At 42.9% G+C, this 19,128-nt stretch overlaps 2 protein-coding genes across 2 annotated transcripts in view; both read right to left on the bottom strand.

The window, feature by feature from the left end:
- LOC146716484 (protein NLRC3-like) overlaps positions 1 to 19,128 on the bottom strand; it is a 368,054-nt gene that overhangs the window by 103,876 nt on the left and 245,050 nt on the right. The gene's annotated exons all lie outside the window — the stretch shown is intronic.
- On the bottom strand, positions 1,912 to 15,664 carry LOC146716494 (protein NLRC3-like). Its single transcript, XM_085452724.1, has 5 exons — positions 15,569 to 15,664; positions 11,753 to 12,029; positions 9,815 to 11,636; positions 8,128 to 8,304; positions 1,912 to 2,107 (listed from the first exon to the last, which is right to left on the bottom strand). Exons 1-5 carry the CDS (start codon positions 15,662 to 15,664, stop codon positions 1,912 to 1,914), a joined length of 2,568 nt encoding a protein of 855 aa, XP_085308850.1.

The following is a 19,128-nucleotide window of genomic DNA, read 5'->3' as shown; positions in this document are numbered from 1 at the left end:
TGCTTTGACTGCACCCACTGGGACTTTTTAAAGGCTCATGTTCTCACTTAGATCATCGATTTCTACTTACATTTCTTTCTGGGAAAAATGGGGATTACTTTGGAAACAGGAAGTATTTTCCCCAATAAGCAGCCCTGGATTAGTAAATCACTCCAACATGTTCTCAGGCAGAAGAAGCTGTCTTGTTATGAGGGAGAGAAGAAAAAGATTGAGGCAGAGAAACTTGTTGAAAGAGAGATAAAGCAGCTAAAATCAGGTGTAAAAGTAAAGCAGAGGATGAGCTGAATAAAGGACACTCAAGGCTGGCTTGGAAAGGAATGAAGTCCATGGTGGGGATGCAGAACAAGGAGCAAAGATGAATGTGATGCTGAATCAGCAGAAGACTTGGACTCATTTGATTCCAGCTTTGATATCATTGATTTCAATGAAGAGCTTTGTGATTGTAGCAAAGGGCTGGTAGCTCTGAGAGTCCCACTGATGAGGTGTTTGTGTGGAAATCTCTTAGTGGGACCAAAGAGAGAAAAAGCCCTGGTCCTGATGCTGTGGGAGGGAAATGATTGAAGTGTGCTGTGAGGAACTGACCGGGAGATTTTCACACATTTTCCAGTCCTCCTTGGAACAACAGGAAGTTCCCAGCATATGGAAACAAAGGTTAAGTGTCCTATGGCACTCAGTGATGATGGTGCTGTGGCCCCACCACCTCCACCTCTTTGTAAAGGAACTAACTGTCATCTGAAGCTTCAAATGGAACTAAGACTTCCTCCACTAGGTGGCAGTGTCTGATGAGAAAGTGTTAGTGGAGCTGGCCTGGAGTCAGAAACAGGAAGATGCAGGATTTGGGCTGAAATGGGGAAAAGTGGTTCGCACTAGTGCCTTAAAGCAAGAAGGTTGTAGGTTGAAGCTTGTTGGCCTTTCTGTGGAGGTTGGATGTTCTCCCACAGTCCAATGAAATGCTGCTTAGGTTCATTGGTGCTTCTAAATTGGCTGTAGGTGTGGATGTGAGAGAGTGCTTCTCTGTCTCTCTCTGTTGGCCCTGTGATGGACTGCTCACCTGTGCAGGTGGACCACGCCTCTTGCCCTATGACAGCTAGGGCACAGGCTGCAGCCCTGTGAGCCTAAGCTGAATAAACAGTTAGCAAAAATGATCCATAGATGGCCTGAAATCCCCCAGTTAGCAGTTTGGTAGATAGCTATGACATGCTAATCCCATCCAGCAGCTGTATTCTACCTGTAAGCTGATCCCTGCTGAGCCAAAGCACTTTTTCATATACAAATTACAACCTTTAATAGAAACCTATTGGTCAGCATCTTATTAGCCTGCTGTTAGCTTCATTCCACAGAAAACTGAGAGAAACTAACAGAGTTGATAAAGAATAAAGAGAAATGTGCTGATTTAAAGCCTTTGAAGTGCTTCAGATGATCTCTGTCCACTTCTGTCCACTCATTCATTCATGTAAGCTTTCTAATGCAGCTTTGATCTTCACAGTCTGCTTCATGAAACTCATTCTAACCCTGAATGTCAGAGTGTTCCTCCTTCTCTTTCCCATCATTCATGCTGGCAGTGGAGGAGATTTGGATGTTGGACTGTGTTTTGGATGATGTGTGTATGTTTGTGTTGGACTGCTGTCTGTAAAGCAAACACACATTTTGCTTTGGATTTCAGTGTCAGACAGACTTTAAGGTGGAATGAAGAGTTGGAGAGTTTCACAGTGAATTATCCAGTGGAGGATTTTTCTTCTTCTTTGAAGGTTTGAAATGTGAACATTGTTCTGCTGCAGTTAATGGACTAAACCAGAGAAGAAGAAAACAGACTTTACCATGAAGATCCTCAGTGTGGATCAGTATAATATCAGCCTGATGTCTGCAGTTTAGTGTCAGCACAACTTTCACATCATATTCATCTCAGCACAACTAAAACATGCTGACTGACCTCAGAGTTTCAAGTCCACATCCTGGACTCTCCAGGAAACCACACAGATGCTTCACTCCTGAATCCTGCAGCTTGTTGTTGCAGCTCAGCTCCAGCTGTCTCAGATGGGAGGGGTTGGACTTCAGTGCTGCTGCCAGATAATCACAGCTGATCTCTGACAAACCACAGAGACTCAATCTGTATAAAGAATGAAAGATGTAAGTTTATTAGACAAAGTGTGAGCTTGAAATCATTCAGTGTTTCATCATCTGTTCAGAGCTGAAGAAGGTTCAGAATGTAGAAGTTTAGAAAATGGAAACTCCAAACAGCTGACAGAGTTCATACGCCTTTGTCAGGGTCAAATTCAAGCAAGACCATGTGAAAATTAAAACACATCATCCTAGGTGAACTTAAACACCTTTGTTCCCCTTTTGTTAAGACATAGAAAAGTACACCACACAAAAATACTGCAAAAGGAAACGGTCGCCTTATATACATAGTGTATAAACTCAAAATGCACATTTCACTTCAAATTAAGATTAAGGCTTTGAACAGATCACATAGTTCAGTTCAACATATAAGACTTTAAGAATGCACAAGCATCTACTTAAAATCTATTTAATTTATCATCCATGATATTATTTTGTACAATTCCAATGTATTTTGTTCATCTCCCTTAAATAAACAGGCAGTCTTAAAGTATGAAATATTCATATACAAACACATATAAATGTGTGTACTGTCTCAGTGGCTGATAGTACCCCACAGGCCTCAGTGTGAGCTTGAAGACATTTATAATGTTTAAGTAGTTTAATGTGCAGGTGCTGACGATAAACACATTTTGAATGAAAGCCGGGGAACTTTGGTAGCACAGAAACAAGTGGCTATTCTTTGTGACTATATGGATCACTCACAATACCATTATTTCACACAAAGGCACCAAATTAATACTCAAAAAAGCTGCAGCAATACACACAAATATAAACAGTACTTGGTGACAACTTTGCTTTTAGCCTTTAACCCTTCTTGACTACTTTTGATGTGGCCTCTATATTTTACCTTTAAAAACAGTTTATCTTGCCAATCTGTTATTTTCTCATTTTGACCAACTGTATCAGCACAATTTATCTAAATTCAGACAAAATTTAAAATACAAGTAGAAAGTGATATTTTGACTGTAAAAACCACACACATGTTTAACGAATCATCTTCATAACTTGAAATGCAAATAGAGATTGTACACTTTTAAAAATACGCACACGTTTTGCAAACAACAAAGTTATATGGTACTATTTACCAAAAAATGCAGCCAAGGCTCAGACGTTTTTCATATAATCATTTCAAACTATTTACAGAACAATCAGGTGTCAAACAATAGTTTGTGTCACTCTAACACATATGAGAACAGCACAGGGATAAACCTGCAGGTCTGACAGCAGGTGTGTCACTCAGCGTTTACACTGCAATCTGCCTTTGTTGGCTTTAAGGCAGCAACTGTGACGATCACTAGTAGAACTGACACACAAAACAAAACAACAGCTACACACTAAATACACAAGACAACAAACTAACTTGAGACCAAACACGGTAAACGTCACAAATCTCTCACGTATCAAAACTCTCTCTCTCTTTCGCTCACTCGCTCTCTCTTGCCGGTCACTCCTAAAACTTCCCCCTTTTGCTAAACAACCAAATGTCATGTTTCCATATAATTTTTGATTGGTCGACATGGTACATTTTCCCACCTATAGGGCTTTGGAGCGTGATGTCACGGGAGATGGGCCACGCCCCCTTCCGCCATGACAGTAGGCCAGCCAAAGGATACCATTTCAGCTATGGATCGTACGTGTTGTGTTGTCGGTTGCAACGTTAGATCACATGATCGTGAAGGCAAGAAGCTGGATAACGGGCTCTCTTTTCATCGTTTTCCATCCTGGAGGCAACGTGAGGGATCCCATGTATCCGATATTACTAAACAAAGACGTCAGGCTTGGATTGCAGCGGTGAGACGAGCGGATATCGAGTTCTCTGCAATCCCCAGCTTTTTGTTGGTTTGCTCACGGCATTTTCTTTCCGGTGAGTTCTAAATTAATTCATATCACTCTTGAAAGGCTTTTAGTGTTATTTTCAATGTGCTGAGGTCATAGATAATGAGATAAAACATGCTAATGTGTGATGCTGCAGAACCACATCATGTCGACTGAGTAGCTTATGATTTGGCATTATTGCAGGCAAACCAGCATATGAAATGGATGTAACAAATCCAGACTGGGCACCAACACTGCACATGGGGCATGACGACATACCTGTATCAGACTCGGACCGGCACTCAAGGCGTACGCAACGGAAGCGAAAAAGAGCACCCATCGGAGGTAAACAACCCCCCCCCCCTCTAAAAACATACTAAATTGCTATCACTGTACACTAATCCGCACATAACTTCCAGATGAATCACACACCTGTCATTGGAATATTGGTGTACATTTACCTTATGTCTAATTTTATCTTACAGGCTTTCGTTATGCAGCTGCAGAGTCTGAAGGTGTGCCCCGTGCAGAAGTGATTGATGAAGATCTGACAGAAGACCAACAGCAAAATCACAATGTCATGGAGGCAGTGGACAGCAGTTGTGTTGGACAAGTGGAGGTTGAGGTACCAGCTGCAAATGTGGATATACTGAAGAAATGTAAACCTTTTAAAATGATGACAGATTACAAACTCTCAGCTGTGTCTGTAATCAAACCTCTGTAACTTTGCTTCACTTCAGCAGCATCAGCTCATGTTCACATGTTGATTCATGGTTTGCTTCAGTTTTTGATGGACTGCAGAATATTTTGAAGGTTATCTGCTATAAAAAGCCAGAACAGGAAAATCTGCTTCATGTGTTTCTGTTTGATCCTCAGTGACTTTGACACAAAGGCCTCTGCTGTGATGATCACACCTCTGATCAAGTCTCACAGTGTCAGCTTTGTTTTTATACATATGGATATGTGCTGATAAATGATCAGAGTTATAATATTTCCCACTGCCTGCTGTGTGCCGTGACCTTTGACCTGCTAAAGACAGTCAGCTGTGGATTATTCATTGTTGTGTCTGATACTTAGAACTGTGAGGAAGAACACTACACAGTTAATCAGGGTCCCCTCTCTCTGAATCAGGAAAGGTGGGCAGGCCGCGTGTGGGCCGCGGGCCATACGTTGAGTCTCACTGTTTGAAATGTGAACATTGTTCTGCTGCAGTCAATGGACTAAACCAGAGAAGAAGAAAACAGACTTTACCATGAAGATCCTCAGTGTGGATCAGTATAATATCAGCCTGATGTCTGCAGTTTAGTGTCAGCACAACTTTCACATCATATTCATCTCAGCACAACTAAAACATGCTGACTGACCTCAGAGTTTCAAGTCCACATCCTGGACTCTCCAGGAAACCACACAGATGCTTCACTCCTGAATCCTGCAGCTTGTTGTTGGAGCTCAGGTCCAGCTGTCTCAGATGGGAGGGGTTGGACTTCAGTGCTGCTGCCAGATAATCACAGCTGATCTCTGACAAACCACAGCTCTCCAATCTGTATAAAGAATGAAAGATGTAAGTTTATTAGACAAAGTGTGAGCTTGAAATCATTCAGTGTTTCATCATCTGTTCAGAGCTGAAGAAGGTTCAGAATGTAGAAGTTTAGAAAATGGAAACTCCAAACAGCTGAAGCCAACAGGAAGCAGCTTCAAACAAACACAACAAGAGAAAAAACTCTGAATGTTTCACATTAAAGTCGTACATTTATCATAAAAACAGGACAAAGACTTGAAAAAGTCGTGTTTTTCCTTCCAGGAACCACAAGGCTTCACTTTTAAAGGTGAAGTGTGAAAGAAATGGACATATTTGAAGTCCAACACCTTTTTCCAGTCACATTATTAAAGCAGACAAACTACAAGCTCATTTTCATTCCAACAAGTCATCTTCTGACCTGGACTAACAACACTGGTCTCTATGTGCAGCTGGCTGTGAGACCAGTGCTCAGGGAGCGTCTACAAAGTGCAACACTGAAAGAACATCACACACTAGCTGTGTCCCAAAACGTCGGCTGCATCCTTCGGAGGACCCGGTATTCGCGGTCTACGTGGGCCGGGTCCTTCAAAGACCGAAAAGGCTGGAAGTGCGAGGCTGTGAAATGGGACGGTCTAGCCTTCAGATTTGCGTCACCGCTGTGTTGGTGGAGTTTAATAAACTCGGCCGTCTGCTCCTTGCTATCTAAAATATAACAGGACACTGGCGTAAACTCTCGACCGTCTCACACTTCTGTTTAATCAGTTTCCTGTTTAACGTTTATTCAGCTGTGTGAAAATCCCGGAGGAACTTTGATCTCAGCCAAACCGATTTACTCCGGAACAAATAAAACACAGAAAAAAGGCAAACAATTACATTTTTAAGTTATCCGAGTGACTTATATATCGTGTTTCACCTGAGTAGTGAAAGAGCGGGGTCTGAAAACGATGAAGCCGGGCGTCCGCTGCTCTCGCCGGCTGGAGTGACCATTGAACCCCCCGGCTTGCTAGCGAGCGGGTGGGTAACAGACGTCTCCGAAAACGTCGGCACACTTTTGCAAATATGTGATGTCTTGATAAACCAAGCAGATATTTGAAGTTTACACAGCTACTTTCTCGCCTGAAAATATGTTAAAAGTTTATTTTGTGACTCAGAAAGATTAATAAGAGTAATTTGAAAACTTAGTAGCAGCCGCCATTGTTGGCAGCTGAAATTTGGCTGGGCCGCGCTATGAATTCTGGGATATGGTGGGCCACGAAGGACACACCCGACGAATCCTTCAAATTCGGGGAAATGAAGGACGCATTTGTCGGGCACATTTGAAGGAGTCGACAAATACGGACAGCCTTCATCGCCTGGCTGTGACGTAATCGGCCTTCAAATGCAGCCTCTGGAGGATGCAGCCGACGTTTTGGGACACAGCTACTAATTTGCTTCCATCATCCAACCTGAAGAGGAAACAGAGACGCCTCCCCTTCAAAGTAAAAGCTGCTCCTTTTGGACACAGTATCAGAGAAAGTCTACAGTATAACATAGAAAAGACAGAACAAAGTTTTGGTTGTTTTTAAATTGTGCAGAAATGAAACTACACTAAGCTCAATTATGTGACAGACATTTCATCCCATGTCAGTTTGGCCTCATCCTGGGCCGGATTATCCAGCACACACTCTGACCACAGGCCCAGGGGCCACGCACAGCTGGGCTCCATCCAAGAGACAGCAAACAAACCAACACAATAATAAAAAGCACCATGTGATCTTCTTACATCTTCAAGACAAACATAGTAAAAACATGAGCATATTTGTTTCCTGATAAAATGATGTGACAGGTAGAACAGAGTAAAGTGGTGGTGTTACAGCCTTTCTCCCCTCTGCTGCCGAGGCTGTTAGTCTCTCCCAAACTCAGCTACAGGACTTCCAAATGAATGAAAGCAGCAGAAGTGGCTTTACAAATGAAAGAGGAAGAGGAGAAGAAGAGGAGAGGGAGGCCACCCTGACCATCACTCCAGCTGAAAACATCACACTTCCATTAAAGTTGGTGAGGAAATGTTGAGCAGGATGAGCTGCTGGCTAATCTGGAGGCTGTAGCAGCAGCTCACAGTCACAGTGGGTTTCCACTCATGAAAAAGCTCTGGCTGCTTCATTTCTCATCTCATATCAGAGACTTTAATGCTTCACTGAAGCTGTACTGTGATGCTTCCATATTCCAGTGAGGCCTCCATAATGATTTCAGCTGTTCTGTACACACACTGTGTGCCCTGTATGGCTCAAAGTCTCTGCAGCCTGTTTTTATCTGCTATCATCAGATCTTCATCATCCTCATTCACATCCCTCACACACTCTACAGCCTCATCAGCACTGACTTCATCTTCACTGACTGATGGAGCACAACATGAACCTGTGGAGGCTGAAACACTGTCCTGTCAAACATCTCCCCGTCACCACTCCACTTCTGTCAGCCTTTAAATGAACCCTGCTCAAGTCTGTCACTTCTGTTTGGAGCCAAAAGGAAAAACTCTTGTTCAGTCGTTTGGAAAGACAACATTTCTGAAAGCACTCAAACTTCTTCACATTTGTCTTCAGACACATCCTGAACATTTAGGAACTAAAGAACGTTTCAAACACCAAAGACCTGAAATATAGAAAAACTACAACAGCCGCAGTCAGTGAACTCACCTCAGAGTCTGCAGTCGACAGTTTGGACTCTCCAGTCCAGCACACAGAAGCTTCACACCTGAATCCTGCAGGTTGTAGTTGTTACTCATGTCCAGCTCTGTCAGATGGGAGGGGTTGGACTTCAGAGCTGAGGCCACAACTTCACAGTGAGACTCTGAGAGTCCACACTGAGTCAGTCTGTGATGATAGAAAATATAAAATGTGTTATTATAAAAGCAGAAAATCTGCATTATAAACACAGACTGAATGTATATGAAGACAAAACAGAGTGAGGTCATAATCTGATGAATCTGCTCTTCACATCTGTGCTTCAGCTCCTCTTACTGTGTTTGACATGACACAACGATTGAGTCTCTCTCAGACCTGCAGACTTTTAATGAGAATCTTTGTTTGGCTTTAATCTGCAGATGAAGGAGGAAGATGGTGTCACATTTAGGCTTCCATAATGTCCACAGTCTGTCACTGAGATCTGATCCAGAGTCAGAGTGAAGACACACATTTGGACTGTTTCCTGTTTTGACTCCAGAACATTTTGAATGAGTTCAGCTCAGTGAAGAGTTCCAGCTGGAAAGATGATCTCTGTTTGCTACCTGCTGTCAGGTACGACTGTTCACGTCCACACGCAGGAAAAACCTGCTGACTGTTACCAAACGGAGCAGAAATCTCATCACTGGACAATAATGATGAATGAACTCAGAGCTGCTGATATCAGATCTGATTTCAGGGGAACTAAACACAGAAATGATTGGCTCATTTGAGCTTTCTGAGCCATTATCTGCTGGTGTGTCGCTAGTTGGCAGAAAATGATTTGTATTCCTGTTCAGGGCTTCAGTGTTTATGAGTCCAGATCCAGGTGACAGCAAGTCAAAATGATGTTACCTGTCTGTGTCCAGCAGCAGCCTGTATTCACTTTGAATATTGTTATAACCTGACATGGATCAGTTTGTCTTTGATTGGTTTGTAAAGGTCACTGTTTCCATTGGACCTGAGTGACGTACAAAGACAGAGAGGGAGAGAAAGGAGAGAGAGGATGGAGACAGCAAAGAGAGAGCAAACACAAACAGGTGAGAGTGGACAGGTGACCAAGGTCAGCAACCAATCAGAGAGCTTCTGTTTGACCCACAGTCACTGATGATGACTGCACATAACCAAGCAGTGTGTTACTCTGATATCAAATATGGATCCTGCTCTTATAATAATGATCATCAGATGATGTTATTGTGTTATTTTGTAGCTGAATACGATGTTTGTGTGATTATCAGTGAAAGAAGCAGTGAGGAGGATGGAGAGAGAGAGAGGACAGAGGGTGAAGTTAGAAACACTAAAAGGATTTTTCATGGATTTCATGGATGATTTGAGTGATTTCCAGCAGGACACTTAAACATGTCAGTGGACGTCCTAAAGAACATATTCACTGATATGAAACGTGTCATTGAACAGGATTAATATCAGTGGAAACATGGTGGAAACAGCTGTGACTGCATGGATGTGACACACTTCAAATCTGTTCTCCACTCTTGGATTTGGGATCCATGGAGCTGCTGCTGAGTCTGTACAATAAAGGAATGGTGTGGAAGGTTGCAGCGTACGGACACAAACACTTTGTGGTTACAATCTGATTTTATTTTCAACATTAAACTACTAACCTACACTGATCAATGATGTTAATGATCACATCTGGACTCACCCAGCCTTTCTGCAGTTCCTCACAGCTGGAATCAGTCTCTGTCGTCCCCGCTCTGATGTGTTGTACTTCTGCAGGTCCAACTCATCCAGAACCTCCTCTGACATCTGCAGCATGAAGGCCAGAGCTGAGCACTGGATCTCAGAGAGTTTCTTCTCTGATCTGTTCTCTGACTTCAGGAACTCTTGGATCTCCTGAAATAATGAGAGGTGGTTCATCTCCATCAGACAGTGGAAGATGTTGATGCTTCTGTCAGGAGAGATTTTATCACTGTTCATCTTCTTCAGGTTGTTGATGACTCTCTGGATGGTTCCTGGACTGATCTCTGTCTGACCCAGCAGACCTACTAAGAGTCTCTGGTTGGACTCCAGACAGAGGCCATGAAGGAAGCGAACAAACAGGTCCAGGTGGCCATTTTTACTCTGGAGGGATTTTCTCATGACTTTAGTTAAAAAGACATCCAGGAATTTGAAGTTGTTTAAAAAATATCTGGTTTTGTTTTCTTCTCGGAAATTCCCAAGAAAACCTTCTACCACCTTTGTCTTCCTGTTGGTGTGACAGTGGAACATGTAGACAGCAGCCAGAAACTCCTGAATGCTCAGATGAACAAAGCAGTAGACTGGTTTCTGGAAGATCACACACTCTCTTTTGAAGATCTCTGTACAAACTCCTGAGTACACCGAGGCCTCTGTCACATCCAGACCACACTGCTCCAGGTCTTCTTGGTAGAACATGATGTTTCCTTTCTCCAGATGTTCAAACGCCAGCCTCCCCAGCTTCAGAAGAACTTCCCTGTCAGCCTCCGTCAGCTCCTGTGGACTCGTCTCACGTCCCTCATGGTACTTGTTCTTCTTCCTCTTTGTCTGAACCAGCAGGAAGTGTGAGTACATGTCAGTCAGGGTCTTGGGCAGCTCTCCTCTCTGCTCTGTAGTCAACATGTGCTCCAGAACTGTAGCAGTGATCCAGCAGAAGACTGGGATACTACACATGATGTGGAGGCTCCTGGATGTCTTCATGTGGGAGATGATTCTGCTGGACAGCTCTTCATCACTGAATCTCCTCCTGAAGTACTCCTCCTTCTGGGCGTCAGTGAAGCCTCGTACTTCTGTTAGCCTGTCAACACATGTAGGAGGGATCTGATTGGCTGCTGCGGGTCGGGAAGTTATCCAGACGAGAGCCGAGGGAAGCAGATTCCCCTGGATGAGGTTTGTCAGCAGCTGGCTGACTGATGACTTCTGTGTGACATCAGACAGCAGCTTCCTGTTGGTGAAATCCAATGAAAGTCTGCTTTCATCCAGGCCGTCAAAGATGAACAAAAGCTGAGAGACAGCCAGCTTCTCTGCTGTGACCTTCTGTAATGTTGGATGGAAAACATGGAGCAGCTCCAGAAGACTGTACTGCTCATCTCTGATCAGGTTCAGCTCCCTGAATGAAAGCAGAACCACCACACTGACATGTTGGTTCTCCAAGCCCTCTGCCCAGTCCAGAGTGAACTTCTGCACTGAGAAGGTTTTTCCAACACCAGCCACGCCGTTGGTCAGAACCACTCTGATGGGTCTCTGTTGGTCAGGTAAGGCTTTAAAGATGTCCTGGCACCTGATTGGAGCGTCATGGAGGGCGTCCATCTTGGAAGCTGTCTCCAGCTGCCTCACCTCATGTTGGGTATGAACCTCTTCACTCTGTCCCTCTGTGATGTAGAGCTCAGTGTAGATGGTGTTGATGAGGGTTCTACTTCCTGTTTCATCACTTCCTTCAGTCACACGTTCACATCTCCTCCTCAGACTGATCTTATGTTCATCTAAAACCTCCTGCAGACCAACATCTGCTGAAAGAAAGAAAAACAATGAGACTAAAGAGAAAGAAAACTCTTCAATGTCTGAACAACACAAGAAGTCCAGTTTTCAGAAATGAGTCCATCAGCAGACAGATGTTCAGTCTTACTTTGTACACAGCTGCTCTGACTGGCTGTCTGCAGTCCAGCTCTGCTTCTGGATCTTTCTCCACACTGGGGACAGGACGAGTCTCCTGATGAAGCAGACTGGTCCCAGTATGAGGAAATGCACTGTTTGCAGAACCAGTGTCCACAGCTGGTAGAGACTGGATCCTTCAGGACGTCCTGACACAAAGCACAGCAGGACTGCTGCTCCTCCTTACAAACACCACTCCTCTTCCTCTTCCTCCCTCTGTGAACACATTTCTTTATCACTACAATCAGTGACTGTTAGTGACAAACATCCAGATTTGACAACACTGTGCAGAAGCTCTGATGGTGACACAGAAAAGTCAAAGTGGAGATACTTCTGTCCACCTTTGATTAGACTCATTATAAAAAGGAAACAAAGTTTGAACACAGTCATGTTTCCAGTTCACTGACTTACATTTATTCCATGGACACTCACTCTAACCTGAACCACAGCTACAACCCAACATTGTTGAGGCCTCATCTCCTCCTTTCCTGACTGTAGAGGTTAAATATGCAACAACCAACAAATAAAAGAATTTGGTTCATTTCAAAGAAATTCACACGGCGACCAAGTAAAGTAACCGTAGTAAAGGAGACAACATCCCGTTGATGGTGGGATTATTTGAAAGATTTGCTTTAGTCACGTCACCAAATGCAGTTGAACCACCCGTGGATCCATGTTTGACCATTCTACCACTCTGAGCTCTGCTTTTGAATCATTTTATTATTATCATCATTCATTTATTCATTCTTTGGAGGGGGGCTATTTCCTAATGCCGCCCTAATAAGCTGATGTTCAAGGGGAAATATAACAGAAACTCTTTCAGTGTTATTCATTAATAAATTAACAGATAAACTGTGAAGAAGAAAAAAACTGAGATTTAAAGGAGAGAGTGAGAAACTTGATCATCCATCCTCATAATACATGTTTATCAGTATCTGCTGTGACCATACTGCAGTAATAACTACAAGTCTACATTTCTGTGACTGTTGATCAATCACAGCAGGAATCTGAGCTCATCTCTGCACACAGAGCAGCTTCAGCTCTGGGATAAACTGCTCGCTTCACGTCCTTCTCAGCTCACAGACACTCATCCTGATATTTTCCTTTAACATTTGATGGTATAATTCATCTGAGTTTACACTTTATCTGCATGAATACAGAAAAACAGACCCAAACACCAGAAACCATCAGTTTCACCATGTAGAATATATTGTTGTTTCCTTGCTTTTAATTCAGAGAAAAACTCTGATTTGGATTTTCTCTGTTCTCTTTGCCACAGCCCATCCCAGCAGCAGCTGAAGCAGCTGACTGTCACAACACTGAATAACACTTTAGGAGGAATTTCAGAGGTCAGTAAAGCTCCAGTTTCAACATCAGTTAATTAATCATAGGTCATCATAAATGTTAACCTGGCTGGCACACATGTTAATGTTAGCCATTTAAATATTAGCAGTTAGCTGAGGCCACAAGAAGAAGAGGCCCTAGAAGAACAATGGATGATAAGATTCGATTTTCAAGACTAGGCAGAGACGTGTTTTCCTTTACTGTCCTCTTACAGAGGAGGGAGCAGATACCAGACGAGGTCACGGAGGTACGGGGAGGATTCGCAGCAGACAGCAAGACTGCCACGTCCATGCGAGAGAGCGATGGCTACGATAATCTCTGTTTTTGTCTCCCTATATAATGTTGTACAGCCCATGTGAGGGTTAACACAATCATCAGTCCTTCTACTTTAGTATGTTTGACACTTTGTTTACGCCTAAATTAACTTTACTGTTAACGAGTTTTCATGTTTCTGTAATCCACCAGTGTGCTCATGCTTTTTTAAGTGAAAACATATTTTTAATGATCAAATATAATTATGTTTGTTATTTGTGGATTTTAAATGTCCTTGACAGAGACAGATGATGATCATTATCCTGCACTGTGCTCTCAGGTTTGGTCGAGCTAGCACAAAGAATGGCTATGTTGAACTTCCCGCTGGGATCTACACTAAGAAGTGAGTCCAACATTAGCAGGGTCTCTTTCCTTTATCTGGATTCACTTTAGCATTCACAGTCACGTGAAGCTTGTTATTAACTCGATAAGTCAACCCAGGGTTTCAGCTGAGCGCTCACATGAAACACATGGTGTTGGCAGCATCTGATCAATCATATTCATGGAGACGTGTATCAGCAACAGAGCAGCTGAGTTTGCAGAAGGAAGTCAAACTAAACCACAGGAACAATATTTGGAGATTACACACATAATAAAATACTAGCAGTAACACAGCTGCTGCAGACAAATCAGTCGTGTGATCGTGTGTGAGAGGAGAAGGACTGTAAAGGAGTTTGGTGTTAAAAGCTCTGTATGAATGTGGGAGACTTTGAAGGGCTTTAAAAAGGCCAATATAAAATAAAAGGCAGCAAAATTGCTGAGTGTGAAAGTCACCAGACTTATCAGACCTCTGTGATTAAGACCTGTAAGAACACCTGTTTGTACTTGTTGGCATTATATCAAACACACACGTATATTAAGCCTTTGTTTGAACTCTGGTTGAATTTGTTACTTTCAGACTGTGAAACATCACAGAGGCTGCAGCTGCAGATCTTTTATTCACCTGGAAATTTACTTTAAATGTTAGATGGAAAATGTATTGCTCAGTTTAACCAAAGTAAGAACAAGAATCCATAAACCTTCATAAAGACAAACATCTCCCAGAACATTGAGCTGCTGAAGTGTCACTGAAGGGAAAAACTATTTGTCCTCCTCCATCCAGCAACACCTGAAACACCTGAGTGGAAGCTCCTCCCTACACTGTGTTTGAAGCAAAGCACAAAGGAGACACCTGCTGGAGCAGCTGGAGTCCTACAGACACTCAGCCTCTTCACTACACAAACACCTCCTACAACATCCACTCTTTCCACTCTGACTGCTGTGTTTGTGGAAACACTCCAACACACACCGCTTCACATACCAACATAGAAATGTGTGAAAAAGAGCTGAGCTGATATTAAACACGAGGATTTATTCAGAAATACAGAGTCAGGAACAACATCTAGACACACATTACCTCTCAGCAGCAGAAGAACAGCCTTTAAAGTCTATATCAGCATCCTTCGACCTGTTGCTCTTTAAGGAAACACAGCTGGGTTCAGGTCCAGGAGATTCTGGCCTCTTATTGATCCTAAAAGAAAAACAATAAATGTCACAGCTTCATGAGACAGGAAGGAAAAACTGGAAACATTAAATTAAAGACATGATGAACAATCTCATAAAAATAATGTACTTACTCTTTGTCACATAACAGTCTTTTGTTAAATTTTACAACAACACCCTTCGACATGTTGCTCTTTAAAGAAACACAGCTGGGTTCAGGTCCAGGCTCTGGATTAGTTTCAGGGTTATGTCCAGCTGAGCCTGGTACGCCCCACAGCTCTGGGCTTTAAAACAACACACACAGAGGTATGAGTGTGAATAATGATGGAGCAGTGATGTGAGTGCTGAGCTGTGACATGGAGAAGAGTCATGGACAGTTAGAGATGGTCATCTCACCTCTGAGCTTTGGTCTGGCTCTCATGTTCCCCACACAGAGTGCTTTTAGAGGGAGGGACTCCCTCCTCTCTGTCCTCACACTGATCCATGCTGCTCAATTCACATCAGCTCACACACACTTTCTACCTTCACCTGCAGAGGAAACACAAATCATTCATGTGCACATCAACTGAGAGCTGCAGAGGTCGTGTCTGATGTGTTGGACTAACATTCATCTGAGACGCAGCTTTCATCAGTTCACTACAAAAAGTGTCACAGAGCCCAGTTCAGCCTCCAAATCCTCCATTACTGTAGTCCTACAAAGCAGCAGGTCAAACATGGCTGCAGAGAGCAGCTTTATGTCAGTAACCATGTCCAGGACCGAGCTGACTGCTTACAGAGTTCATACTCTAACTGCTAGCTGCTCTGCTAGCTAAGCTAACTCAGTAACAGTGACTCTGACAGCAGTTACTGTGGAACAGCGGCCGAGCTCAGGACACATTCAGTGTGTTTAGTCTGAGTCCTGGACTCTGATTCAATGGATTCAATCCAGCTCAGAGTTTCATGTGTTCATCAGAATAAAATACATGTACTAATATAACAGAAGTAATGCTCTGAATGCAGGACTGTAATGGAGGATAAATAAGGTTTTTACAGCCTGAAAGAAACATTCAGTTCATATATTTGTAGACAGTGAAGCAGTTTTTAATACTGCAGCTGTTTCCTTCACCTGTGTGTGTGTGAGCCACACCTTCATGTGCTGCTTTAGAAATATGTGGTCTGACTGCTCAGACTGAGTCTAGGAGGAAAGTTCACACGCTGGAGAAAGTTTTGTTCCTAACTTTGTCAGAGTTCGGCTCCAAAGACGAAGAAGACGGAGCTCACAGTCTGTAGATGGTCCTCAGTGTGTGTGTGAAGCACACAGGAGTGTGTTTATGTCAGCAAATCAGTGTGTGTGAAGAGTCTGAGGGAGTGTGTGAATGAGACTCAACACTGAAACCAACAGTCCAAGAAAAGCGTCTGGACTTCTTTAAGTTTAACTTAAAGAAGTCCAGACGCTTTTCTTTTTGTCTCCATAATGTCTCCATAATGCTGCAATGTTATCTGCCCCAGAAACACTGTGCAGAAGCTCTGATGGTGACACAGAAAAGTCACAGTGGAGATACTTCTGTCCACCTTTGATTAGACTCATTATAAAAAGGAAACAAAGTTTGAACACAGTCATGTTTCCAGTTCACTGACTTACATTTATTCCATGGACACTCACTCTAACCTGAAGCACAGCTACAACCCAACATTGTTGAGGCCTCATCTCCTCAAACGTCACAGTTTCATAACGTCACCCTGAACTCCACTCACGGAGTTTCTGTCGCCATTGTAGTTTTTAAAGTCCCGTGATAAAGGCGGGTCTTTCTGTGAATCCGCACGCTCATTGGCTAATAGCTCGAGATTGACACATCGTTATCCAATGAGCGTGCGGGAACTTCCGACATAAAGTTGTTTCCTTTGAAAAACCAAAGTCTGATTATTTTTGCCTCCACTGACGGAGCCTGTTGTTCCCGCCACAGAGACACAGTAATGTCAGAGCGGTGTTAACACTCACCCTGCCTCAGCACAGCTCTCACTCTCCTCCTGCTCTCTCACACTAAACGGAGGCTCAGCTAAACTCACTTCCTCTCTACTTACAGGAAACCAGCGCTCAGAGGAGCCGACCGGCCTCACATTTCACCCACAGACACGAACAGCGTGGAATTATTTTATGTCATAAGAAGAAACATATTCATGTAAACACTCACCTGCCTCAGCTCCACCTTCCTCCTCCTGCTTTCACTTTCACTGCTGCTCCCTAAACACAGAGGATGCTGGGACTTGTAGTTGTTTCCTTCCGGTGCGGTCTTCCTCTTTGTTTGTTTGTGTTTGTGTTCAAGTTATTTCGATCATGTAAACATCAACAGAACACGTGAAGCCACACAGAGTTTGTATGTCGAGGTGGGTAGGAGGGTTTGAGGGTTTGGGGAGGGGTCAGAGGGAAGAGGTCTCTCAGTCTGGACAATCCACATTGATGGCATTGCATCTTTCAGCGTGTTTGTGGGTCGATTTGGATGCTCCAGGTGTGAGAGCAGCCACTCAGCCTCTACTGCAGATGTGTGTCACAAGTTCATCTAGTAGTAGGCTATGGCACTTGGCCACAGGTGGCAGCAGTGGACTGGCCTCCATGTGAGACTGCTCCAGCTGCTATGTGATAGTCCAGCTGCAAACTGAAGATCATATGCAAGTTTTGGAAATTAAACTGTACAATATAAAGCGCCTTGAGGCGACTGTTGTTGTGATTTGGTGCTATATAAATAAAATTGAATTGAAATTCAGAATATTCTTAACTTAGCTTTAAAACCAACCCAATCTAACTCTCCTCCACACTCACAAACAAAGACAAACCAACTGACACATCTGAGTCCCTCACTTTCTTCAATCCACTCACTCTCACAAGCTCCACTTAGTCACACTGGCTCTGTTTATTACTAATTACTATTGTCTCCCCAGAAACACTTCTGTTTTCTTTTTTCCTATTTGTGTTTTCGTTTTTTGTATTTGTGTTTTCTTTTTTCCTATTTCAGTTGTGTTTTTTGTGCTTTTGCAGCGTTTTTTTTTTTATTGCTGGTGTTTTCTTAAGTTGCAGTCCGTTTGGCCTCTCAGGGCCACCGTAGCTATAGGCCAAAAATAAATACATAACATCATTTCAAATCAGTTTAAAGGTTTATTTGCAAGACACAAAAACAGAAAAAATTAAAAGTTACAAATGTATTGTGCATGAAACAGGAATTCAAACGTGGCTCAGATGTGTGTCACAAGTTCATCTGGCTGTAGGCTATGGCACTTGACCACAGGTGGCGCTAATTGACTTGACTCCATTTGAGTGCACACAAAGTAAACTGCACACTTTAGTTGTGAAGCGAAAACGCTGAAATCGCAGTAATAACACGCACGAGGGGAACGATAACGAAGACCAGATGCTCCTGATCGTTACTCTTGCTGTCCTGTGAACAGCATCGGCGTGGTGTTAATGGTTTGCTTTTGTTTTGGCGAGCGCCCCGTGAATGAGAATATGACCAGGTAAACCCGCGACATTTTTAAATAGTTTGTCGTTCAACAGCAACAAGACTGACGGAGTGTGTTTGAGGAAACCTCACAAATGTCACAGATGAAATATTTGGTGTTTATTTGCTGGTTTGTCGGTAGCAGCTCCTTCAAAGTAAGTCTACCACACATCTGTTTGACCAACGCCAGTTGATTTGGATCACCGGTCCAAACAATTTGAACCATTGTTGTGTTTCCTTTTGTGTTGAGTTTGACTGATATTTGCTGGATAGCAAATGTTTTAAAGCTATGCAACCTTTATCTGCACATAGCAGTTAAACTGTTTAGATCAATCTTTATTGATAATATACATTATTTATTTATGAATTACTGTGTACACAAGAATAAGTTAATGTATTAAGTTAAACTGGCTGAAGTTTTTGTATTATTCTTATGATTTTTTTTATTGGCCCTGTTTATTTACAGGCCAGGTGACCCTTTAGGGGTTTAAAATGCCAAGCCAATGAACGGCTGGGAGCAGGAATCTTTCTTCACTGAAGCTTCCACTTCCACGGGTCTGGTAGGAAGTTGTCCAAGCCAACAAAACAAACAGACAAAAAATCCATCTATCAATCACCTGGATCACCTGTTGAGAAAGAAAAAAGAGAAAACAAGCAAACAAAAGAGAGCAATATAATAAACAACAGCATCACGATGATCTATGTGAATATAACTGTAAATACTAAATATTGAATATTATTG

The sequence above is a fragment of the Copadichromis virginalis genome, linkage group LG3 (assembly GCF_057382275.1).
Source record: "Copadichromis virginalis isolate Kocher_CV1m ecotype Utaka linkage group LG3, C_Virginalis_male_GT1.1, whole genome shotgun sequence".
In the NCBI taxonomy this organism is placed as follows: Eukaryota; Metazoa; Chordata; class Actinopteri; order Cichliformes; family Cichlidae; genus Copadichromis; species Copadichromis virginalis.
The sequence above is the reverse complement of the archived record's forward strand: the minus strand, read 5'-3'. Positions and strand labels throughout refer to the sequence as shown.

Coding starts and splice junctions, on each gene's coding strand:
- LOC146716494 (XM_085452724.1), bottom strand. CDS start 15,664: ATGGTTACTGACATAAAGCTGCTCTCTGCAGCCATGTTTGACCTGCTG. Junction 11,637..11,752: donor TCAGAGCAGCTGTGTACAAA/GTAAGACTGAAC, acceptor TCTTTCTTTCAG/CAGATGTTGGTCTGCAGGAG. Junction 2,108..8,127: donor TGTCGACTGCAGACTCTGAG/GTGAGTTCACTG, acceptor TTCTTTATACAG/ATTGAGTCTCTGTGGTTTGT.